Source organism: Pavona decussata, unplaced genomic scaffold (assembly GCF_977016875.1).
Source record: "Pavona decussata unplaced genomic scaffold, jaPavDecu1.1 SCAFFOLD_78, whole genome shotgun sequence".
NCBI classification, from domain to species: Eukaryota; Metazoa; Cnidaria; class Anthozoa; order Scleractinia; family Agariciidae; genus Pavona; species Pavona decussata.
In genome coordinates this window covers 2,326,228-2,352,595 of record NW_028145496.1, presented here as the reverse complement: position 1 = coordinate 2,352,595, position 26,368 = coordinate 2,326,228, and the positions used below count along the sequence as shown (strand labels likewise).

The 26,368-nt window shown below is 39.1% G+C and overlaps 2 protein-coding genes across 5 annotated transcripts in view; one reads left to right on the top strand and one right to left on the bottom strand.

Moving 5' to 3' along the window:
* Nucleotides 1-7,438: 7,438 nt before the first annotated feature.
* Nucleotides 7,439-26,368, bottom strand: part of LOC146476320 (C-reactive protein-like) — a 50,460-nt gene continuing 31,530 nt past the window's right edge. The window contains exons 1-5 of one of the 2 annotated variants that reach the window (XM_085114893.1): nucleotides 16,404-16,545; nucleotides 15,436-15,594; nucleotides 13,064-13,325; nucleotides 9,123-9,238; nucleotides 7,439-8,026 (exon numbers count right to left, since the gene is read on the bottom strand). In XM_085114893.1, coding sequence (XP_084971019.1) covers nucleotides 7,758-8,026; nucleotides 9,123-9,238; nucleotides 13,064-13,325; nucleotides 15,436-15,592 — 804 coding nt within the window. In that variant the 5' untranslated portion in view covers nucleotides 15,593-15,594; nucleotides 16,404-16,545 and the 3' untranslated portion in view covers nucleotides 7,439-7,757. Of the gene's footprint in view, nucleotides 8,027-9,122; nucleotides 9,239-13,063; nucleotides 13,326-15,435; nucleotides 15,595-16,403; nucleotides 16,546-26,368 lie in introns of those variants that run through there. The other variant, XM_085114892.1, reaches the window with a different exon arrangement.
* LOC146476315 (adenosine receptor A2b-like) overlaps nucleotides 21,267-26,368 on the top strand; it is a 90,900-nt gene continuing 85,798 nt past the window's right edge. The window contains exons 1-2 of one of the 3 annotated variants that reach the window (XM_085114897.1): nucleotides 21,267-22,204; nucleotides 23,937-25,248. In XM_085114897.1, the coding sequence (XP_084971023.1) occupies nucleotides 23,975-24,922 (948 nt within the window). In that variant the 5' untranslated portion in view covers nucleotides 21,267-22,204; nucleotides 23,937-23,974 and the 3' untranslated portion in view covers nucleotides 24,923-25,248. Of the gene's footprint in view, nucleotides 22,205-23,399; nucleotides 25,410-26,368 lie in introns of those variants that run through there. The other 2 variants (XM_085114896.1, XM_085114898.1) reach the window with 2 other exon arrangements.

Below are 26,368 nucleotides of genomic sequence, written 5' to 3'. Positions count from 1 at the left end.
CAGCTTAGAAAGTCTCAAAATGTGCTCAATTTCTGTAGCCACCTTTTTGAAAATCAGCTCAGATATATACATACATATAAATATATTTTTCGCTCGAATTCGCGCGGCTTAGCACCGCTCGGGCCGGCTCGGCCCGACAAATTTATTAACCTCGCTTCGCGAGGAAATAGTTTTGTACACGCATCAAACTCCTAAATAATTTTTGGTGTCATATACACTTTTACAGAACTGACCTTAAAATAATGAAACAGTTTTGTTGTAAAATACCACCCAGTGTACTAAACGTTCGAAGAGTGCCTCTTGCCATTGATGGAATGGGTCGGGATTGATTGTAACTTGTAAAAAATTAGCCTAACTCTTTCAAATTCTCACACTTACGTTTCCAAAATACGCTACAACAGATCATGAGTTATTTCTTTTAGGAATTCTGTTATTTTGTTTTCTCTCGGTGTTCTAGGTAGTTTTCTGCAATAGAGGTCAAAATCCCCGTGGCGCTTCCCCTTAAAAATACAGGTCTTTCCAGTTTTATTAGGGCCCGTTTAAACGGTGCAAATGTTGGATGAACGGAGTGTTCAAACGGTTTCAACGCCATTCAACATTTTCAATAACAAAGGAATTTAAAAATGTTGAAGCGATGTTGAATTTAAATTTGATTCAACACACTTTCAACGAGCTTTCAACAAGCTTTCAACAGTTGTATTGTTATATATTTCCCCACTTATTTATTTTGTTGTTAGTGTCTCCAATTAGTAGTAATTTCCGACTGTTAGAATGCCCCATTAAATTCAGTCCTAATAAAATCCTCCAAGGCGCCTTGTACCGCCTCAAATACAGCAAAAAGATTGCAAACAAAAATATTATACGAATATAAGTATGTCAGTACGCGGACAGGAAAAATTCACGAGCCAAGGAGGCAGGTCATCACACATTTTGCGTTACCAGAATCACCTGTTTTGAGGATTTCATTCCGTCTATGGGAGTATACTTTTTCTCCCTCAGGACCTCTCGAAGCTATCGTCCACATTCGCTTTCAGGAGTGTCCGTTTACGGGGTAATTTTTTCCGGTGCTGAGAAATTGTTGGCGTAGACGATAATGACATGTCTTAAATTTGTTCCCACCCAATGAAGTCAAACTGTTGAGCATCTTTGTAAACCTTCGTTTTTGAAATTTGAGTCATCTGTACACTTAACTAAATTATACATAATTGACAATGTTTGGCCGGTTAAATGCTCAGAAACGTGTGTAAGCAAGATATAACGTACCATGTGAAAATATGGTTCGCTGGCGAGGATTCAAACCCTGGTCTCCTTCATTCAAGGCAGACGTTGATAACCGCTAAACCACAGGCGCCATGACCTACAGTAGAAGTGGGCGAAACACGCTACGCTGTACACCACAGGCGAACCCGCAGTAGTAGCGGGCGAAAACCGCCACACCACAGGCAGTATACGCAGACAAAATAACACAGGTCATTCTTGTTACATCACTAAGATCACGGGTCGCTCACTCAACAAGGAGAGTCACATGATTTCTACTGTAGGATTTGACTAACAGCGATAAGAATTTATAATAATGCTGACAGCAAGGAATATTTGGATTATGTTTTTGTGAGGACAGAAAAATTGTTTTGACAATTTTTCGCCCAGTTCGAACATTTTGGTAATGAAAAGTATCGATTTTCCTTTAGCATGGAGATGTTCAGTCAGAAAAAACGTTGTTAAATTTACACTGATTTTACCTAATGAAGTTGTCGCAATTTAAATAAAAAAATTCCATTTGTCAGGTTGTTTTACTTGAGACGTATTTGGTCAATTAATTGCTGGTTAAGTGGAAAATTAAAAAGATATTTCTTACCTCGGCGAGAATAATTCCTTCATTTGCCGGCGTTGCTCCCTGGACGGTTCTTGATCTAGGCTTATATTACCTCGTTGAAATTTCTCATTTCTGCTTTCGATTGACGGTTTGTTGCTTTTCGTGTTAAAGCGGTAACGCAGATGTATATTAAATACCCATATGAAAAATCGTATCAGATGTTCCTATTGCTAGACAAAATCCGGCTCTTTACGGCAGTTAAAATAATGCACAAATGATGTCCATTATCTTAAATTAAGCCACGGAAGTTTTTATAGTTCATTAAGGTCCTTTTTTCGGTAAAACACGACATGAAGCAATTTCGTTGCTGTTTTTTCAACGGGTAAATAAATAAAAAGCGAGAAAGATTTCGTTTATAATACCGAGGCGTATCTTAGAAAAACTGAATATATCTTATGCAGTTTAATCTTCGTGCGAGGGACTCGTGCGAGTTATGGAAACTTTTTCGACTTCCTTTTACTTATGTTTAATGAATCTTTTGTTAGTGCGGTGTAGACTGTTGTTAGAGGCTTCAAAAAACGATGTCAAGGTTTACTGCATTCATTAGTAAACGGAACTGCAAGAAGCAGGCTGTTCACTAACGTCAAAGCACAACGAAGCGGACACGTGGATTTGCATATTATTACTAAGAATGAACAATTCCATTTCCCCCAAAATACCAAGCAATTTTATCACAGAAACAACTTTACGATAGATAACAAGATGAATCAAATGCGGTCACAGGAACGATGAAATATTTCTAGCAATGTGTCAAATGTTTAGCACGTTTTCGTTTTGCTAACGGTTAGAATTAGTACCGACACACGTGCCGCCGTTCAAACAGCATATTTCTAAGTTCTTTTATACTGTTATTACAGTGAGCTACGACGCACGAGAGTTTGCGTGTTAAAATTCAAACTTCTCCCAAATAGAAAAATGTACAAGCAAAATCAAACAAGAAACTTCTGATTAAATTTGTCAGGTCTTATTTTCTATTTTTTTCTTGTTTAGTATCGTCATGATCCATGACCTCGGTCTAAGAACCTGTCAGGTTGTTCTTTGTGTTGTAGGTTTTTGGTTTCCTTCCCTGTATTTTTTCTTTTTTCCTTTGTTATACGTCAGCTGTGAGTTTTTTTACAAGTTCTTACACCGAGGTAAAGCCTAAAATTTGCTCATTTTGGTTGAAAAAAAAAAAAAGAAAAAAGAAAAAACGCTTTCACCACAGGCGCGGCCTCATCGTCTTCGATCTGTACAGGCCCGGCCTGCAAATGTTTCCCGGACCGGAAATGATCCCCAAATTGAACCGCAAATGATCCCCGGACGGGAAATGATCCCCAGATTGGACCGCAAATGATCCCCGATCGCCTCATCATAAATATAGAATGGAATGGACTCAAATTCCCCCTTTTCTTTTAATATGCGTTTTGAATTTCGCTGTCTTCAATTCTAACCATAGTTTATATCCTTTTACGTGTCACGTGAAATGCTACGCGAAGTAGCTTTGCAAAGTGGCTTTGCAAAAGAGTTGACACCTTATTCAACCCACTCCTCTCCACCAAGCCTCCTAAACCAGTTCAAGTCCAGCCGCGCAAGAAGGAGGTTGGGAACTCAGCCCATGTTAGTGAACAATTTCAATTCAATTTGTTGTTTGTTTAGACAGACACCGTGTTTCGTTTTGTTCTGTTTTTTAAGTCTAAAGCGTTGAAGGAAAGGAAACAAGTTGCATGGGAGCACAGACTTTGCTTTAATTTCCTGAAAGCAAACCATCAACCATCACACCAGCTTAGTTTAAATACAGTTGGCTCTGATGCCAAGATCCAGAACTTAAGCAGTGCTAGTTTCTCCTTGTCATCTAAAGACCATCTACAACTGATTTCTGGAAAAGGAGACCCAACAATGGAACCACTTGTTGAACATTGACCTTCCTGAACTCGATGGTAGTGACGTGAAAGTTCTCATTGGATCTGACATGCCTCACTTACTGGTTCACCTGGCAGTTCGCCAAGGGCGACGGAATGAGCCCATTGCCGTAAAAACCCCCTTGGGGTGGACCCTGTTTAGAAATGTGGATAATGAACACTTTGACAAAATGCCCAACCTCGTTCCCAGGGACTTTTCCCTAGCTTGGGGGCGGGGCGGGAACGAGGTTGACAAAATGCCAACTTCCTTGTAACTGATCAAGAAACTCAACTGCAGAACCAAATTGGGCGATTTTGGGAAATAGCCTCGGCTTGCTCCTAAGCAAGCCCCCTCTGATTCTGGCATGTCAGCTGAAGACAGTGAAGAGCTCTGTCGATATTAGAAAGCAATACAGTGAATGAAAAAGGCTACCATAAAAAAAGCATTGTTGTGGAAAGGTGAGCCAAATGTTCCCAAAAATCGCGCTATGGCTGTTTCGCGTCTCCATTTTACTGAAAGGAAACTTAAGAAATATCCAGAGCTGACAAGAAAGTACCAGGACGCGATAAACAGTTATATCAGTAATGGACACGCTAAGGAATTGACACCTGAAGAGTCAAAGGAATGACCTCAAAGACATGGTACCTCCCACACCATGCGATACTGAACCCCAACAAACCAGGGAAGGTTCGTGTCGTTTTTGATGCAGCCTCAAAGTATGACAGAGTTTGTATGAATGACAAGCTGCTCATTGGTCCTTACTTGCTCAATAATTATGTAGGAATGTTCCATCAAAGTCGGAGTTTGTGAAGAAAGAAGGCAGGACTCGTTGCGTTTTCCGTGGAGAGATTTAGATGAAACTAGACTACCAGTTGAGTACCCTCAGAGCGACAGGGGAAGATATTGTGTGCCGATGATCTTAAAGAGGCCTCTCTAGCCTTGTGCCAGTTAGCTCAGATTGAGTCGTTCAGAGAAGACTATGAAGATCTTCAAGCCAACAGAGCACCACTCCACAACAGTTCACTACTTCTGCTGCAGCCCATTTTCCTAGGCGGAGTTATCAGAGTCGGAGGCTGTCTCAACAAAGCTTCCATACCGTTTAAGGCAAAGCACCAAGTGATTCTTTCCGCGGCACATCCAATTTTAAAACTTCTGGTTCAAGATCCTTCGTGGGAAACATCTGTATGCTGGGAGAGAACATACTCCGGCCCTTGTGCGTCAGCAGTTCTGTAATCCCCAAAATCGCTTACTAGGAAGATCATAAATGATTGCCTGTACTGTAGGATAAGGAGAACTGAGCCTAAAGTGCCTGTGATGGCAAACTTGCCCAGAGAACGACTTGTGGTTTTTGAACCTCCGTTTATAAATACCGGAGTGGACTATTTTGGTCCCATGAGCGTTAGGAGAGGGCGAAGGGCCGAGAAAAGATGGGGTTGCATCTTTACATGTCTTCCAACCCGTGCAGTCCATTTAGAGCTAGCAGGAGACTTAAGCACTGATTCGTTTATCATGGCCTTGAGGAGATTTCGAAGCCGTAGAGGCAATCCCAAGTCAATGCGTTCCAACAATGGAACTAACTTTGTTGGAGCTACGAGAGAACTAGAGGAAGCATTGAAGTCATTATGTCAAGAAAGTATCGCAGGTGAGCTAGCCCACCAAGGGATCACCTGGTACTTTACCCACCATCGTCCCCTCATATGGCAGGAATCTTTGAGTCACTGGTAAACAAGTAAAGAGAGCCATGAAGACTGTCATTAATGACCAGGGTATGCCAGAGGAGACACTCCATACAGTACTTGTTGAGTTCGAGGCTGTACTAAATAGCCGCCCGCTAAGTCGAGTCAATGATGACTTGAACGACTATGAAGCATTGACACCAAACCACTTTCTGATTGGAAGAGCGTCTCCTAACAGCCCTCCAGGCCAATTCGAGAAGCGAGAAGTGAACAGTCGCAAACGGTGGAGAATGGCGCAAGCGCTGACCGATATGCTGTGGCGTCGGTGGAGTATTTATCTAGCCTGATTACCCTTTCTAAGTGGAATAAAGAACAGCGAAATTTACAAGAAGGGGATATTATCCTCCTGAAGAATGATATGATGCTCCTCTCTCGCATTGGCCTCTCGGACAGATTCTCAAGACTTTCCCAGGGAGTGATGGCAGACTGCGCACGGCAGAAGTGAAGATTCGTGATGCGCCCAGCTGTTAAGCTGCGCTTATTGGAAGCGTCTACTTGATTAAATGAACAATGAAGCCCTTATAAAGACTGTAAACACTTAAGACATCTTTTGCCTAGGTACTGCTCATTGTCGTTATTTTAAACCTAGGAACTGTTGTAAACAGTCATTCGTCTTGGTCCGTAAACCCACGGTGGTGGGGGTGAGGGGGGAGGGAGGATTGAGCAGCCACGTCTGGTGGCAGCCTAGCTTCAGGCCTCCAGTAGGTATCCAGTGCGTTGTTTTTGAGCACGAGGTCGAAAAATAAACATGCCTGGTTGAATTGTGTAAGTTTTATTTGGTTTATCCGGCTCGTACCTCCTAACTTCACGCTTTCAAAATTGAAAAAAATTAGTTCTAACGCAAAGACAAAAGTTATTTCAGTAAAATTTTCAAAAGCAGGTGGGAAACTCCAGGATAAATTAGACAAATGTGATTACTTCTCCGGTAGTAAGACACCAACGAAGACAAAGAGGAGAAGAGCTTGTCTTGGTTCCGCATCACAAAACCAGTGTACTGTTGAGTTCGACCATCAAAGGGAACATTAGAGTAACCAACGAGAACATTTAAGCAAAATTCTTAAAATGTTGTCCCCTGTTTTTCCAGATCGTTTTCTGCCACTTTTAAATGCATTTTTGTGTAAACTAATACAGTTTTGATCTGTTCGGATGCTTTAGCTAAAAATTGAAAATGCAGAAAGATTTAGGGACGGAGTCTTATTCCCCGAAGTTACTATAGCTTTTTGTTGACTTCATGAAAATGCTAACTGGCCTTTCTTCGCATTTTTAATGAAGTATTGCACCTTCAAAAACAAAATAAATTAGTTTCCCAGTCGATGTTACGAAATTTTTAACTGACATTTTGCCGAAGTAAACGTTGCATTTTCTTTCCAGTTAAATCCAAATTTCTGAGGCGAAATAAACCCATTGGGTGCCCCTGAAACAGCCTTTATTTTTTTTCTCAAAATGATAATCACGCCTTGCCAGTTTTGAGGTGGATCGCATGGGCTCCACAAACTCCATCTCCTTTGGCACTGTTTAACTAATGAGCTTTACTTTGAAGAATGGGATTTAAATGGAATGATGTATTATTAAAAGTGACACAAGCACACTCGGAAAAAGGAAATCCGAGTGCTCCTATCAGGGGTCGAACCTAAGACCTTCTGATTACCAGTTCGGATGCTCTACCACTGAGCTACAGGTGGCTCGTGGGAGCTAAGGCCATTAAACTAGGTTCATGGGACAAACATCCTGCATACTTTTCAGTGATAGGGCATCCGAACTAGTAATCGGAAGGTCTTTGGTTTGACTCCTGATAGGAGCACTCGGATTTCCTTTTTCCGTATATAGCTGTGTCACTTTGAATAAAACATCATTCTCATTCATTCACCAGGCTTAAAAAAAATATACTATCACATTTATTCCATGGCATTTTAAGTTGTTAATATAATAAAATGACATAAAGGAGACTCCATTCCAGCAAATGCTTTTTTATTCCCATTGACAACAATACGGTAGATGCATGTCCCAGGTATCTCCTCAAACTACAAATTTTAGCATCGAATATATTAAGCTCCCGTTTTACAACATCTCTACAGTATATCTGACATGTTTTATACTAAGGCTTTGCGAATGAGACATTTTCACGTCTACAAGAACTTAATGAACCAATAGACTGAAACAATAAAGAGTGACTAGTGACCGATGGCAAAGACAGACGATGCTAGCTTACTTATTCCAATGTATTCCTAAACCAACTAAAGTTTGCCTCATTGGGAAAAACACTGGGGAAATCAATCAGACGGTTCACACGTTAAATCGATTGACTGCACCCCTCCCTTGAGCGAGCTTTTTCCCAAAAAGGCCATGTGAAGAAGATTTCCCTTGAAATCCCCCTCGCATGACTCAGATAACTTGGATATCTCTGCGGCACTTAACACCCGATCCCAGAAGTTGATGCCCGTCATTTCGCCTATAAAACTTTGTTGTTGAGAGAATCCTCCTCCGTAAGAGTCTTGATCCTGTCCAAATATCAGCTTTGCACCTGATCTCAATGAAAGCCCTGAAACAAGAGGACAATATTTTCACAAAAAATAAGTAGGAAACCTTAGGGAGAGCCATTTAACAATAAATAAATACATTTCAAAGTTAATGATAGTGATAAATGGAGTAACGAGAAGCTTGCCGTTCTTCGTTCGTGTGATGAGATTTCATTAATTTTTTCAGGGTAGATTATAAGTTTGTGTTCGTGGATTGTGTTCGAAGGAACGAGGATTTCATTATACCGACGCGGGGCTCGCTACGTTGGGATTCTGTTCCGTCATGATAACAATGGGCAACAAACTAAGGGATTTGGGAAATGAACAAAGGGTAAAATTTTACAACAACAACAACAACAACAACTACATCGATAAAAAACTTTGCGATGATGATGATGATGGAGACAGAGACGTTAATGACGATTTCGATTGTGATGGTAATAAAGAAACGAGATTTGGTTAACGTTATTGCATTTAGGAAGCAAAGTCACTGGTTGGGGCAACAGACCTTCTCTGGCTCCTTGCCTGGTTGTTTCATGGAAGCACCGAGTTCAAATCAAAACCTTCCACTGGTTAAGTTATTTTACATATATATTTTTTTGAAATTGGATAATTCCTTCAATGATTTATGATGTCTCCGATCAGCATCATTTTCACCGTCATGATCATGATCATGATCATCATCATCATCATCATCATCATCATCATCATCATCATCATTGTCACCATTGTCACCATTGTCATCATCGTTGTTATCACTCTTGAATAATGCAAACAACACTGGTACAAACAGCGGGAAAGTGTAGCCGGATCTTTGTGAGGATCTGGATCAGCAATGTTGAATAAACGTAAAACCAAATACAAGGCTGATCGTACAGCTAAAATAATGTTATTGCCTAATATTTTGGTTAGACAATACTAACCTTCTTCAGGAGCGCAAAAAGCTAAATAAAAATTGGAAATAAACGGTGACAATATTCCTTAGTATCATTTTAAATATAGCAACCGTTTATTTCCAATTTTACTTAGCTTTCTGCGGTCCCTGAAGAGGTTTAGTTTATTATAATTACTAAAAATATTATTTTTATTCTTGATTATTGGTTTTTATCTCCAACATACCGCTGGCTGGACGATCCCATCTCTTTGCACCATCTACATACAATCTGACAGCACCTCCACCCCATGACACACAAACATGATGCCACTTGCCATCAGTTATTGTCACATCTGTAGCCCTGTAGATACAATAAAAATGATAGAATGTTCATTGACAAGAAATCGCCAGGAAAAGAGAGTAGATTCCATTGTATTGATGACTTGCATGTGACGTCATGGCGGTCATGTTGGTGTACAGGAGAAATAAGATTTTCCTCCTTTGGGAGTTAACTTCTGTTTTTATGCAAAATATGTGAACAAATTTTCTTTTGTTTTGTACACCAACATGGCGGCAATCCAAACTACAACAACAACAACAACAATCTTTTTTCGTGCCCACAAATTATACAGTGTTAACATAAATGCAAGAAACAAAAATTACTAAGGAAGAGAGCACAGCCACTTAGAAATAGCAAGCTATTCCAGTGAAACTATGGGTGCATTCTTTTAGGGCTAGGGAAACGCTCCTAAAATCTGGAAACGGGATAACGGCATGTCTGCGCACGCCACTTGCGCGAGCGGCCGCGTAGAATCTCCCGCCAAAAATTTCCTGAAAGAACGGTATTCTGTCTATTCCAAGTAAACCGTATTCCTTCCATTCTGTTCATTCTGCTATCGGGATCAGAATGAACAGAATGATATTCCGTTCATTCCAAAGATGGAATAGCTCCCCAAAGGACACAAATACTGTCTATTCCGAATATTTCTATTCAGGAATAGTCCCAGAAGAACGCGCCCCGCTGTCGAGTTACTTTAATTTAGAACGTACCAGTCCACGTTTAATAGTACGACCACGCATTGTTCTTGGCATTTTTGGTAGATCCTTGACCAACCGGATCAGTTGATCGAGAAATTGCCTGATATCGAACGGAAGAAGAAATTGCTCGAAGTGAAGAATATTACTCTAAAGAATACAATGGAAAAGGTTCGGCTGAGGGAGTCTGCGTGTGAGCAAACCTCTCAGATGGTAAATTTAAATCGAGAAACGAGTGTGGGCACCAATGCAGTAGGAAGAAATCGAGGAATTAATAAAACGTGCTTCAACTTTGGTAATGAGGGCCATTTTGGTCGCGACAGGATATGTCCAGCTAATGGCAGAAAATCTGCAAAGTGTATCAGATTTGGGCATTTTGCTCGTTGTTGCAAGGAAGAAAAAAGTGGATTCAAGCCTTCAAAACCCAACAACCAGCACAAACGGCAGCAGCATCATGATCGCAGGCAAAATCTTCGGGGACGACAAGCTAACTTTGTGGAAGGGGATATTGTGTAGCCGAGTGTGGATGCCTTGTCCCGATTGACAAAGATTGAAGATTCCTTCCGCTCCCAGGACGACGACGAGTATGTTCGCATGGTTGCATCTCATGCTATACCAGTAGCCTTAAGGATTAAGGAAGTTGAACAAGCCTCAGCTCAAGATTTGAGCTACAGGTCATCAGGAAGTGTCTCAGTGGGACAGTGTTACAAGGCAGTATTTACCAGTGCGCAGGGAGTTAACCTTCATTGGTCAGGTCATTTGAGAGGTACAAGCATTGTTATGCCTCAATCCCGTCGAAAGAGAGTGGTCAATCTAGCACACGAAGGACACCAGGGGGTCGTCAAAACAAAGGAGAGGCTCCGTACGAAGGTGTGGTGGCCGGGCATGGAACGAGAAGCGAAAACACGGTGTGCAGAGTGTTACGGATGCCAGCTTGTCACAAAGAATGTCCCACCTTCACCACTGAAACCTACCAGTATGCCTCAACAGCCGTGGGAAGAATAAGCGCTGGATCTGCTAGGACCTCTCCCATCTGGAGACAGTCTATTGATTTCAGTGGACTATTACAGCAGGTTGATTGAAGTTGGTGTTATCAGAGCCACAACCAGCAAGGTTATTGTTTAGCGACTCGACGCTCAGTTTGCAAGACATGGGATACCTAAGACTCTGCGGACTGATAATGGTTCTTATTTCGTGTCTAATGAGATAAAGGATTATCTGAGTGAATTGGGTATAGAGCATCGGTACACCACCTCCCTTTGACCAAGGGTTAATGGCGAAGTGGAGAGGCAAAATCGGTCACTTCTAAAAGCCATCAGAGCTGCCCATGCAGAAGGAAAGAATTGGATGAAGGAGTTAAACAAGTTTCTACTGGCTTACAGGTCCACTCCTCATTTGAAAACTGGAAAGAGCCCAGCTGAGTTGCTGTTTAGAAGAACACACAAGGCAAAGATGCCTGTCCTGACCTATGTGGATGAGGAAATAGAGGGGAGCAACCAAGCAGCCAGGAACCATGACGCTGAGAGAGAGCAGGCTAACGAAGATTATACCGACAAAAAACATCGTGCTGGAGATAGTGACGTGCTGGAACAAAGAAGAGAAAATAAGCTGTCGCCTGTGTATGAGAAGGAGCCGTATGGAGTCCTAGCCCGATATGGGGACCAAGTTGTGCTGAAATCGCCAAATGGAGTGCAGTACAAACGGAATCTGCAGCACATCAAACCCTTTAATGTTCCAGAGAGTCAAGTAACATTACAGCAGAAGCCTGGATTTGCAACTGAAATGTCATTGCTCTAGGTGAATCCTACATCAGCTACACCAGCTACACCAACTACTACAGCTGCAGATCGTGGAGGAGCAAAAGCTTGAGAGATATCATTTTCAGCATCTTCAAAACCACCCCAGAGGTTCCTGTTCCCAGTGCTTCGGAGGACCCACTCCCGCTGAGGAGGTCCAGAAGAATTCCTCGGCGCCCACGAGCCTTGAACGAATATGTTTTGCAGTGAATTCGTTTTCATTTACCTAGTTACTTGCATGCCTTTATGTGACCAGGAACAATTTTGGCATTAAGTACAAGGACTTTGCTGAAGTAATATTTTTGAGATGTTAAAATCAAATAGACTTGTATGTTACACATTTCATTAATTTTGTTATGTAAGCGTTCGAGCGTTTTGACGTCTTCTGTGATTACAGACACACAGCAAAATGAAATATATTTGTTAAGGGTGCGCGTTCGTTTAACCTTTTTCCGGAATAGGAATACATATAATGATGACTAAAGATCCCTCACGAGAGGTTTTGGGAGTTAATGAAGTACAAAATGGCTCTTAAACTATCCTGAATCAGCGAAAGCTTGCAGAGACGTCTTTTCAAAGTTACATAGAAAGAGAAATCTAGCAGCTAGCCCGCTTATTCTTATTCCGGAATACGGCCAATCGAACGTAACCTTATACTTCAGGATTTTTTTGCTCACAAAATTTGAGGTATTTGTAGCGAAGTGCTGCTGTACCACTCGGTTCTTAAATGTGAACACTTTGTATGGTGTCCAAATGTGACGTAACTCGGAGGTGATCAAATCGGCATTGCATGGAAAGTCTTGCGAGTTTAATTGTTCTTGCACAAAAGCTGGAGTGCAACCCAGTTAAGTATCAACAACTGGGTCTTTCTGTTTTTTCCTTCATGTTCATATTATACCAAATCGATTTACTCTGTCAAGAGGAAATAAAAGGGCAGAGAGGGAAACTAGTAACGTTGGCTGGGATATCTGAATTTTACTTAACTTAGTTTTCAAACACTGTCTAAACGGAAGTTGGTTTCCCGAGACATTCGCAAACGGTCAGTGTGACGTCACAGGAAGTCATCGGAGCGTACCATCGTCGCATTTTTTAATGGCGGCTGTTGAATATTCAGTATGGCTATCGTAAGTGGCATTTTCAGGAGTCTAGATACGTTTGCAGACGTCTCGAGAAACGGACTTCAGCTTTCGCGACGTCTAAAAATAACTGAAGTGAAATTCACATATCCCAAGGGCTATAATGGGGTCACCCTCTCTGTCCCCTTATTTTCTCTTGACATTGTTTATGCCAACGTGATAATCGATCGTTTGGTTTATGAGCGGAGACTCCTAAGCAACGATACAAACGACGATTACCCTGACGTAAATGATCCCACAATGATGTGCAAGGTGTTTCCACGGTAGTTAAAAAGAACAAACGCGTTGTCATCTTGGGTGGTTGCATAACTGATGTAGCCCGCGTTGTTCGTGCCAGAGGTTTTCAACCACAAGCATGCGGTCATGGCGGTGAGGGTCCTGATCAGCAAGCCGCCGTCAATATAGTCACTCGTCGCCTGGTTTGGGAAGAGAAAACCCCGGACTTTTTCTGGTTCCGGTGCCGCAGTGGGTTCTTCACAAGCTGTAGAGTTATCGAAGAAAGCTTAATATTTCAATCCCATCAGAAACATTGTCAAAATTTAGTGAGGAGCTTAAATGACAAAGTCTTTGTTGAAAAACTCATCACATCAGAGGCACCCAACGAGAGCATTTAAGTAATAAAATACTTCTTCCCAAATCGTTTTCGTTTTCTTCAGTTTAAAGGCATACTTGTGTAAGCTAATGCAGATTAATCTGTTTGCTTGCTGTAGCTTAAAATTGAAGTTGCAGAGGACATGGTGTTATGGAGATCCTAGCTGGCCTTTCGTTTTTATAATTAACGACATATTGGCTTCCTCGAAAACGAAAAGAAATAGTTTTCCAGTTTAACGAAATTTACAACGAATCGTTGATTACATTTCCAGTTATTATTTTGAGTTGACCACCAAACATTTTTAAAAGATAACAGAGCGTTCTGCAGGGAGGACCAAAAACCGAGTGGTAGGGTACAAAAATTGAATAGAACTTATATCTTAAAAGATACAGAAAATTGCGGATAAATTTATGTTGGAAATACATGTACACTCTTAGCAAAGCTAAGTGTCCTCCGTGGATTTAGAGATTGTTTAGAGAATGTTTAGTAACTACATTGTATTTTAATACAAGGTTTCTAGAAGTTTCCAGATGCTATTTTGAAGGTACTGTGATGTTCTTAAGGCGGGAAATGACCGGTTAAACCAGCTTTTGGCAGGTTGTGATTCCAGAACGTTCTGCCACGTTATATAAGCCAATGCGTATTGTTCACTCTCTCTCTCTCTCTCTCTCTCTGCTTTTGAATAAAAGTTACGTGTATCGAGTGTTGGATTCGTTTCGGTGTGTTTTCTGACTGTTGGCGAGTCGGTGAGCGAAACTTTGCAACAATTTAAACTGCTAGAAGTTAACAACTTGGACATTTGCATGCTTTGCCATCGGTGGTGTTTATAACAGAGTGGCACTGATTTGAATTCTTCGAAAAATATGGAGCATATTTATTCTATGACACATAAATTTTAATTTCACTATCAACATATGTTGCAGTCCTGCTAAAATCAAAATCAATGCTGTTAGTTCTGTTTAATCAATTGATCCCTAACTAATGAAACATTTCTAGATGAAGTTTGAATTTCCCTAGCTTAAAGAGTAAGTATCACGCGAATTCGATGTCATTTCAAAACCCAAAAACTTTTGGTCTGTCAACAGAAAAAAATGGTTCAGTTGTAGTTTTGTTGATACATTTTCACCCCAGTGCAATAAAACTGTCGATTAGTGCTTCTGGCCAGAGACGGAGTACGTAGAATGGATTGAAACTTGAAAAATGTTAGGCTAACGTTTTCAAGTTCTCGTATTTTTGTTTCCAAAATGCGCTAGAACAGATCATGAGTTGTTTCTTTCAAGATTTGAGTTTATTTCTTTTCTTTCGTTGTTCTAGAATTATTTTGTAGCGAAACGAAGGTCTTATTTCACCATTTTAAACAAAAGAAGTCAAAACTCCCGTGACTTTAACTTCTCCTTTAACTTATAGTTTAGCTGTTTGCGGGGGGGTGTTGATTGTACGTTTTTTTTTGTGTTAATTTACACCGCAGGCTTTTATAGTCATACGTGAAGTTCTCAGAAAACAGGCTACCAAAATTTTCAAAAAGATTATTCTTCTAACACACATCCTTTAAATAGATAGTGTTCTACCGCAACACAAAACGCCGGAATGCCTACAATCGAAGATCAAATTCTGCAATTAGGCAGGGAACGTCCGCTTTGTGGGTTTAGCACTGATCTACTCTATTTAGGACTAAGCACTTATTTGAACGGTTAGCTGTTATTCGTTGCCACGGTTAACTCTGAGATAGGTTAAAAGTTAGCACCCGTTGGTCTAGTGGATATGTTTAGGAGACATGAAGAAAATATCCCGGGTTCGAGGCGTACACTATTTTGAGTTTTAAAACTACTTTTTACTGTTATGTTTAAAATAAGATTTTCGTTGTGTAATCATCATTAGGTGTCCAACCTTGTTTTTGGGAATCCACTCTAGTAACAACCTAACATGCAGAGAGAAAGGTAAGCCAATGGGATCACCTGGGATTGGTGACGGATCGGTAATTAAAATAAAACATTCTTACGTTTACACTTCTCAATGGCAGCCAGTCTCTCCTCTAGTTCTTTCACCTTCTTCATCAGCATCTTCACTTTTTTTCCAGCGTTGACAGGCTTTGCTTGTTCCATAAAGGTGAACAACACCAGAAAAGCAATAACGATCACACACTTTCGACAACCCATGTCTTAGAAAAACAAAAACAGTAATGATGTAAGAATTGGAACTTAAATACGTGAAAAGAAACTTTCTCTTCATCCTTCATGTGCGCGGTGAAATGCGCTTTTCAAATAGTTGTGTCGGTTATAAAATTGGAGTTGTTCAAGTAATATATCAAACACGAGAAGGTGCGTTTAATCAGATATCCAAACACTGAGAAGTAGGTTAAGAAACGAGGCGCAGCCGAATTTTTTCAAGCGACTTCGAGGTGTTTGGATATCTGATGAAACTGACTTTCGAGTGTCTGATATGGCTTGAATCTCAAATGATCAATAACTCTTGAAGAAATTCAAGGCTAAAGTTGGCAAAATTTTATGGTATAAATTAATGTTTATTCTATTTCACACCTTTACTTTCTGTATAAATTACCTTTTCTGTTACATTCTTTACTTGATAACGGTGCGAAGATGACACCGAAACGTCGTTCCGGTTTTTCGCTTATTTTTATAGTCAAATCAGACAAACTAATGTAAAACTGTGTGTAACGTTACGGCAAATCTTTCATTCACTAATTCGGTGGCCGTATTCTTGATCGTCTGCGTGGTGAGAAAAACATTTGAAGTATATCTGTTTTTACTTATTTTTCAGTGGGTTGAAAGTTTTTTCACGTTTCTCCTGTCGGCTTGCGTGTAGAATGCTAGGGTGTGTTGTACAAGGCTCTCTCGTATTGATTCATTTTCTCTAATGTAATACGTAACTTGTGGGCTTGTTTGTGTTGTTTTGTAGTTTTTCTCTTAGTTTTCAGTAACACTTATGATTTCCTGATACAAACCCTACCTTTCAAGCTAGCAATCGTGTGCTATCAATCTCACGCCTGGTCAATCGCTGTTCTGGAGCTCTCCGCAGTGAAAACCGAAGTGGTGTATAGTACATGCGTTGTAGCTTTACATAAAGGCTTCGTCACAAGAAACATACTTTTCGGGAAAGAGGAAGATCTCATAGTAACGAAATTTAACAAGAAAAAAACAATAGTTACGATTTCAATACTGAAGAAGGGCGGACCGCCTTGGAACACGCCAACCATTCAATTTGTAAAAGATAATGTAATTCCAGAACCAGTTACTTGGTGGTTTTCTGCCATGTTGGATTACTCAAGGTTCAAATTAAACCTGACTATGAGACGCAAAAGAGGTTCCAAGATAGAATATGTACGGAAATGAATAATTTATTATGAAGGGTGTTGCCTTAAACAATTTAAATTAATATCAACTAAATACAAACAACACCTTTTGAACACAATTGAATACAAACAACACCTTTTGAGTCCATTTGAATAAAGATAACACCTTTTGAGAAGAAAGCTGCGTTATAACTTTTCTCACTTCCTCAGTCAACTGGTTCTATTAATGTAAATAATTTTATAAACTCTTTGTAGCAAAGACAAAAACAAGTGCTCGGGCAGCGCAGAATAGACTAAATCTGTAAAAAGAAAAGCCCATAGATATCATTTGCGTTTTTAATGTGTAAACAACATCGACCACCATTCCTTGAATGATAGGAGCAGGTGACGGTGCAGCAATGTCTTTTAAAATCTCAGCGGCCGGTAGAAATACGTAGAATGTATGCCTCCACCAAAATGATGTGCTGTGTACAACGATAAACTTCTAGATATTACGTGCATTTGTTTTCTTAAGACAACTTTCCTGTGCATTTTCGTCATTTAATTAGTATATTGCGTTTTACTTTAGAATTTATTTATTTATTCATTTATACAAGAAAATATCTGTCCGTTGCTTAGTGTTAAACCCTGATTTAACTCTTGAAAGAGACCGATTTGCTTTAATCTATATGATGCGTTCATTCACCCCGTAAACTGATTGTTTCATAGAATAATTTTCAACATTTTTCTTTACCACATTCACTAGATGCCACAGTATCTTTTCATGTACTGTTTGTTCGTTCCCAAGCTTCATAAAATTTTCGATAATTTATGAAACAGGGTAGATTAAAGACTACCGACGTTAACAAAGATCGGGTGTTAGTACTAATGCTTTGAAATTGAATATTGCTAATGTTATTGAAAATTGTGTGCTTGAAAGGTTGTATCCGTCATGCCGGTCTTGTGATTTCAAGTTATTGTTCAGGGTGTAAGGTAGCCCGCGAACGTCTTCCACAGATTTTGAGGTGTGTTGGCTATTTAGTGAATGAACACTTAAAATAATGGTTCCTAGGTTAAGCATATTTGGGATCTAGCCGACCTTGGCTCAGTTGAGCTCTCCTTGCGCTCCTCATTATATGCCCGTATTTGGCCTGTGTGGTTATTAAGAAGTTTTTTAAAAGCTTCCTTGCTGTTGGTACTGTCTGGAATTCTAAAAGGTTTCATCGGATCGGGAACGTAATGTCGGATATATAACTTTTCACTGTCCGTTCCCCACAAAACCTTGAAATTGGACGTGGTTGTTTTGCCGAGGACGGCAAAGAAATGTACCTAAATGTTTAAAAACGCACGTGCAGAGCGATCGTTTTTCCTCATATTAAACTTATCGTGTTGAGGCGTAAGAACGGTGCCAAGAAACAGTTGCAAATTAAGAAGGCATTGTATATTTTACGGAAAATCAATTTTAAACCATTTAAGTCTATCTCTTTCTTTTTAGTACATTCTTCGCTTTCATTTGCTATTAATTTAGAATATATTGTCATTTAATTTTCTTTCAGCTTTTAATTATCGATTATTCTTACTGTCTTCATTTGCAATATTGTAGTCAGTGTAATTTTGAAGACGTATTGTTGGTTGCTTGTTTGCATTTTGAAAATTCAAATTGCCACAAACAGTGCAACTCAAGATCTTGAAGTATGTGGAAACATGGTTTGCGAACTGCCGATGAGCTCTTTAATTTTTTTCTGCTTTTTTCACGACGGTTTGAAGATGTATAACAATTCAAACGAGGGGTGTTGTCTAGACAGAATTCAAATAAACATAGGTTGATTAAAAACAACACCTTTTGACGTGAAGAAAGCTGCCATTGTTACTGACATTACGTCCACTACGTCCACCTTTTAACCAGTTTGCATCCAGTGATAAATTTACTTCAGTTGCAAGGGAAATATTTACTTTCGGTCATCGTCCGTGACCCACAGTCCGCATCTTCGTTCCCAGATCCCTCTCCCTTAGACCTGGGAGCGAGGCTGTCAAATCTGCTATCAGTTATTGAAGGTATATTATGTGAAAAAGATCCAATCGAACAACCTGATAAAAAGAAACCATTAAGGCGATACATAATTTGATGCTGTTGAGTATTATGAAGATTGACGAGCTCGTTTAACCTGCAAATGAAAGTTTTTTTATGCTCACTGTTTATAGAGCATATAGTGCAAGAATGAAAACTTTTCTTTTTCCTTGAATTGAACATTCTCTATTTTAAGTTGGCTATTCGCGATCAGTAAAATATTTCGTCTCACGTCGCCCGATTAACTCAATTTTTTTCTTCTGAGATAAAAATCAGTTCTTATAACTACGTCAGTCTTCGAACACATTTTAGCGTGACGACGGCTCTTTACAAAATGGCTGTGACAGGGAACTTACTAAAGATTTGGATCCATATATAACCGGTGAGGGTAAAAGACGGAATGAGTTTGCGGAATGGTATGTGGAATGGCGTGCGGAATGGCATAATTATGCGAAATATGATTTACGCGGGGAATAAATTAACTGAGAAGCGCATCCCGTTTTCGCGCCAATTTTATAAGAGCAGCAGCTTTTTTGATGCTGCGGACTCTTGCTAAATATTAACAACAATTCGAGGATTTGATCGTCTGATTGTTGATTTGGAAGAAGGGAGGGTAAAGAAAGCGATGAAAACTGTTTATAGGTTTCGCATTCAAGGAACTATGAGTAAATCCGTAGTAAATTAAATTTCATGTTCACTTTACTCCATGCGACTTCGGTTGACAAAAATAACGTGGCAGCGTGAAGTCTTCTCAGGACAAAGATTGATCCTTTACCGAGGGCAAATAACAAACATTTTTTTTTCTTTTTTTTTTTAAACCCTCGGTAAAAGATCAATTCTCATACCCTGTATGCTCGATGATTCATTTATCATGAGCAGGAAAATGAACAACAATTTGACCAAAATGCATTTGTGATAAGAATAGTTTCACAACCTTTCACACAACCAGTGACGATAATTAGACACCATACTTGTCATCTGCTTTTTTGCTCCAGGGCTTTTTCGCTTTTAAATCTCATTTTAGGTTGGGACGTCTGGCACTGAAAGACCTTAATTAAAGACGGATATGTTTAGTTCGATAACGCGTAACTGAACTATAGCTACCTGAATCGCCGTATTGAATAGCTAGGTTTCAAGCTCAGCAGCTCAACAGTGACTTGCGTACTCGTCGCTCGACGAAAATGTAAGGTGAGAAAAAGTAGAACATATTATTCCCATGAGTTGTACAAATTGTAACCGTCAGAGTCTGATAAAATGACCGAGTTTAAATTTAAAATTTCTCGCATAATAGTTTTGGCCTTGGACTGATGTTATTTCTCCAGTCTGGTGTTGCTTTTTGTCTAGGCTACTCGCTGCCACGTTCTTTTTGTCAACTAGAAATTTAATTTATTCTTAGTTCCTTGAATGCGAAACTTCATCGATTTCTTCATTGTCTCTTCCTAACCAGCGATCAGACATGGTCTATCCCAGGCGAATATTTTCTAATCCTCGATCTGTTGTTTGGTTGTTTAATAGTCTGCAACATCAAAAAACTGCTGCTCTTATAAAATTGGCGCGAAAACAGGATGCGTTCTTCAGTTAATTTATTCCCCGCGTAAATCGTATTTCGCATAATTATGCCATTCCGCACGCCATTCCACATACCATTCCGCAAACTCTTTCCGCCTTTTACCCTCACCGATATATAACATGTGATATAAGATACGGGGCCCGGGTGGCCATTTTTCATTTTTGGAAGGCATCAAGTTAAACACCGATAATCTTCCAAACGTTTTTTCGCTGGGATGCATGTTTACTTCAGGATAAAAGCATCTCTTTTAAAAAGTAAACCGCTGAATAACGTTAGTCCTTTTAACATACTGTTTTCTTGTTTCAAGTTAACGGAAAAGTCACATTTTACGAGTGAAAAATTCTGGCAATATTTGAAAATATCACCAGTTGACAACTGACGCTTGTCAAAGATTAGGGTTATAAATTTTATGTTCATTTGAGTCCGTTTGGTTGGAAATATCATCTTACTAAGACTATGGCCGGCAGGTGTGCCGACAAGAATAAAATAAAATTACAAAGAATTGAGGAATAAAGGAAAGTCTTTTATCAAAACTTTGTTCTGAATTTTCTTTTCATGATAAAAATTTGTATCTTTAAAATTTAATCCATGAAAGCCCAGATTATTTATTACACAGTCTGATTTGTTTTGCTGTTGATTATCAAAAAACACAAATCTCGAATCTCTCTGACCTTGTAGAAATTTATGAAATAAAAACTTTCTAAACCCTTGCTTCTTGATGCTTTACGAAACACCAAGCTTCCAAAACGCACGGATTCGCTAGTGGTAATATAATAATTTCAACTTCCCGTTTTCTGTTATTAGATAACGGCATATATAATGCTCCATATAGGATCCAATATTTAACTTACAATGTAAATAGTGGAGAAGCGGTTTGTCTGGAAAGAAGAGAAAATTAGTTTTGTCCAACGCTTTGACAAGCAGAAGTCGTTTACACAGAGTTTAATCGTCGCGCGCTATTTATACTAGACTGGAACATGACTCTGTCATCATTATTAAATATCTTATTGTCAATAAGGTTTCAAAATTTTGGCGTAGGCTTTATACTTATGTTGATACAAGACACGTTCAATATGAATAGTTGTCATAAACTCTGCAAATGTTTTTCTCTGGGTTCGCCAACCACAAATTCCTCCTTTGAAGGGTGAGTTTTTGTTTCAGAAAACTAGTTTCCTGTTCACAGAAAGTTTGGCCAGCTAGGGGTAGGCTCGCTGCAACACATGCTGTAAGATTTGTTTCTTCATGTTTAATCGAATGGTTCCCAACTTTTCTATAAATTTAAACAATTCCATACAGCGGCTGTGTTCAAAGATATAATGGGACTGAAATCGTTTCGATTAAACGTCTTCTAGAATGAGAAGAAACGGGAACAGCCGTTAGATTTGTCGTTTTAGATACCTTTAGAAAGACTTAAGAACGGTTTTGTATTCAACCGTTGGATGTACTCTTCTTCAAGTTTCAGAATATAGCTCATCGAAAAAAACGTTTTCCGGGACATCTGGCTAATTTAATACGAGGTCGTCTTTCTTCCAGTCTCATATTATTTTCTCTGCAGAAAAAAAATTTTCGTTGAATATTTTCCTTTAAAATATAAATACTAATGCTTAAAATGAATTTACTAACTTAAACTAAGGCTCTAAAGCGCTCAACAAGAAATATAAACGATGAAATTTTTAAAAACTAAATTAAAACTTGCTAGAAATTAATAACTCTTGTCATGTACGTGACAGCCAACAAACTAAAATAATAGCGCAATTTCAAACTCCAAAGAAGGTTAAAAATATGCGACACGATGAAGTTTCTGTTAAGATGTAAATCGGTTTAGGCAAGGGAGTATGAAGGTAGGTCTGTAATATAACCCGGTGCGATATAATTAAGAGCCTTGTATGTAACAGCTAATGTAAACCATTGAAGATAATTCATTGTTTGATGAAGGCAAATGCAGATCAGTAAGAAGAGGAGTAAAGCACTCGAAATTTCTCTTGTTAAACACCAGTCTTGAAGCACAGTTTTAAACCATTTGAAGTAGGCTTTGGGAAAGATTCTGCAGGAGACCATTTAGAGTAGTGAATTGCCGTTATCGAGCTAGCTTACAAGGTAATAAAGGGGTGAACCAGCGCCTTGATGCTGTCGGTAGAGAGGTATTTCAGAATACGAGATATATCTGATTGTGCAGATGGAAGAAAGACGCTTTACAAATTAGGACTAACTTGAGCTTCATAATTCATCAAAACTCACACCAATGCTCTTAGCAGAGTCTGAAGGGTTGATCGAATCGTTGCCAATGATAACGTGGGGAAACGACCAAAACACGAGGATTCGGTCTTATCTTGGTGAACTATTGTTCATAATTACGTGTTTGCACGAAATAAAAGGGGTATTTGATGAAAGAATCTTTCCTCTGATACAACTTCTGTTGGCGTTCAGTTACAGGCTTCTTTACTCAACAACTTTGGTGTTTTTGCATTCCGACCATTACATTTATTTGGGACACAAGTTTTGCTCAGAAACTGTTAAAGCTCAAAGCTCAATGACCGAGTTTTGGAAAAGTGTTCTTTTGACAACAACGTTTATGTTCAAAGTCAAACTTTTGTATCTTATTACTATATGAGTTTCGTCAGTGGCGAGTACAGTTTTTTTTAGCAGCAGATGTGTTTCGAGAAAATTAAAAAGTTTGTTCGCCTTGCATTACTCAATATGTATTAGCGCGACGTTGTTAAAACGGGAGCGCTAATTTTCGAAATGGTTGATTTTCGATTTGTTGTTGTTTCTAAGGAACAAATAAATATGATGAAAGAAAATGCAATCCCGAAAAGCACTAAAGGTAGCGAAGTCTGGGGTGACACTTTTCGAAGACAAGATATGAAAGTTTTAACGATGTAAAGTATTAACGATGTAAAGTATATGAAAAAACAGAAACTCCTCTTTAATTGCGGTGGAAATGCTGCAGTCGATATGTTGACAGGAATATGAAATGAAAACAACAAATTAAATTCGTGCAGGATATTCTTCATTAAAATATTCTTCATTAAAATATGAAAGTTTTGCTAACTGTAACAGAAACTCCTCTTTAATTGCGGTGGAAATGCTGCAGTCGATATGTTGACAGGAATATGAAATGAAAACAACAAATTAAATTCGTGCAGGATATTCTTCATTAAAAAGAATGGTTTCAACAACGAAACGAATTTAAGACAGAATTTGAAAGCATGGAAGTAAACGAGATCAATAAATCTCTCTAGAAGTTAGCGGCAGTTTTTTTTTACAAGAAAACTAGTTTGCTGTCGGTTCGAGCGGTTCTCGACCACCACCTAAAGTCACCACCGCCAACAAAAAAAATTCATCTGGGACAACCGTGGACTCTTTCAGTGAGACCAATATAGGACTTAAAATTCCTACTTGAAGCAACGAAGGCAAGCTAGCTGATGCCAACACGTGTGATCCTCGAGGTTTACACCAAGGCCTGGTTCATCTCCTGATTTTGTAATAACAAGACAATATAACTGGAAAAATCGAATTATGCGGGACCATACAGACTGATGTATAATTGGTTAAATGTTGCTTTGTTTTCAGGGTGTGAGTGTTGAAATAAGTTCTTCGAAGGAAATACAATGGAAAACAACAATTCTGTTCATGTCCCGAGCTCGAGCTGTTTTCATCTTCCAGATCCCAATTTCCATCACGTTTCGCAACGTTTTATTGTGAACTTGATAACAGCCATCATCAATATTGCCACCGCTCCAGTCGCTGTCACAGCAAACACTTTGGTTGCCACGGTCATCTTCAGCTGCTCTCGTCTGCGAACTCCTTCCAATCTGTTGATCGGGTGTTTAGCCGTATCCGATGTTCTTGTTGGTTTAACTGTCCAGCCAGGTTATATAACTTACAGGCTCATGGAAAACGACCTTCGTTCAGTTCCTTGTTTCGTAAGAATAACGTACGCTGCTGCCTTTTACGTTTGCTTTGGGGTTTCTTTCATGACATTAAGCGCTGTGAGTTATGAACGATTTGTGGCGGTTCGCTTACGTGTCAGGTACAACGAATTCTTCTCGTCGAGTCGTGTTGTGAAGTATATGGTAGGTATATGGCTCCTGAATCTTGCACTGGCTTGTTTGCAATGGGCGAAAATCAACCAAGTAGTGAGAGGCATTCATCTCGTTCTTTGGCTGATTTGCCTTTTCCTATCAGGAGCAACGCAAATTGGTATCCTAATTATTGTTCGGCGGCATCGTCAACGATTTCAAGTGTGCTTTGAAGCTCGCAAAAATGTACAGACGCAACTAAGAGAAGCTAAACTTGCAAGAAACATCTCTGTTATCGTTGGGATTTATTTGATTCTGACCTTGCCTGTACTATTTGTGACATTTTATCACCAAATACTGAAACTCAATTTACAAACCTACAACCACTACAGTTGGACTGAAACATTAGCTTTTCTTAATTCGTTTACGAATCCTTTCATTTGTTGTTGGAGAAATCGTCAGATCCGTCAACAAGTCAAAGCTTTGTTAAAGAAAATTCTCTGTTGTACTATTTTACGTAGTTATGAGGACAACTAGAAAAACTAATACATATATCCATGTACATATACATATTTTTTTGTTGACACATCATCCCGGCATGAGGCTTTTCAATTCAAACCAAACCTGACTCTGAGACGCAAAAGAGGTTCCAAGATAGAGTATGTACGGATATGAATAATTTTTTATGAAGGATGTTGCCTTAAACAATTTAAATTAATATCAATTAAATACAAACAACACCTTTTGAATACAGTTGAATACAGAGAACTCCTTTTGAATACAATTGCATACAAACAACACCTTTTGAGAAGAAGGCTGCATTGTAACTTTTCTCACTTCCTCAGTCAACTGGTTCTATTAATGTAACTAATTTTTATAGACTCAAGCTCTCGGGTAGCGCAGAGTTGTCGATAGACAAAATCTGTAAGGGGAAAGCCCATACATATCATTTGCGTTAGAGACGCGTTTTAGACGCGTAATGTGTAAACAACATCGACCACCATTCTTTGCATGATAGGAGCAGGTAATGGTGCAGCGAAGGCCTTTGTAATTCTCAGCGGCTGGTAGAAATACGTAGAATGTATGCCTCACCAAACTGATTTGCTGTACAACAACAGATTTCAATAAACTGCAAGAATTTGGGGCTTTCGAAGTTGATGTGTTTATGCGCAATGATTAAAACTTTCATGCCTTCATTTCGAAAGGGTCGTTCCGGCCAAAAAAAAAAAAAAAACACGGAAAATTTTTCGCGTTTAAAACTGTCAAGTCAAAAACGGGTTAAAGATCCATTTTTTCTAGATATTACATGCATTTGTTTTCTTAAGACAACTTTCCTGTGCGTTTTCGGTCATTTAATTAGTATATTGCGTTTTCCTTTAGAATTTATTTTTTTATTCATTTATCTGTCCGTTGTTAAGTGTTAAACACTGATTTAACTGATGAAAGAGACCGATTTACTTTAATCTATATGGTGCATTCATTCATGCCCGTAAATATTGTAGCATAGAATAATTTTCAACATTTTTCTTTACCACATTTACTAGATGTTACAGTATCTTCTCATGTACTGTTTGTTCGTTCCCAAGCTTCATAAAATTTTTGATAATTTATGAAACAGGGCAGATTAAATATACCACCGACGTTAACAAAGATCGGGTGTTAGTAATGGTAATAGGACTAAGTGGAGTACAATTCAGGAAGTAATCGGGCGAGTAGTTTCAGGGAGGCCGATTCGAAATTACGAGCCTGATTCCCCCTGAATTGTACGACATGAAGTCCTATTACCAATTAATTGTGCCAATAACAAAATGCAAGAATCTCAGTCTTGGAATATTCGTTAACGTATTTACTTCCAAGGCTTTCTAAATCAATTGTATTAAAGAAGCTGTCAAAGTCTAAAGAAAAAATGTCTGAATAAAAGTCACTGGACCAGTTAGTTTCCTCCATTTTTCTTTTCCAGTTGAAGCTGGACAGCTTACCTGG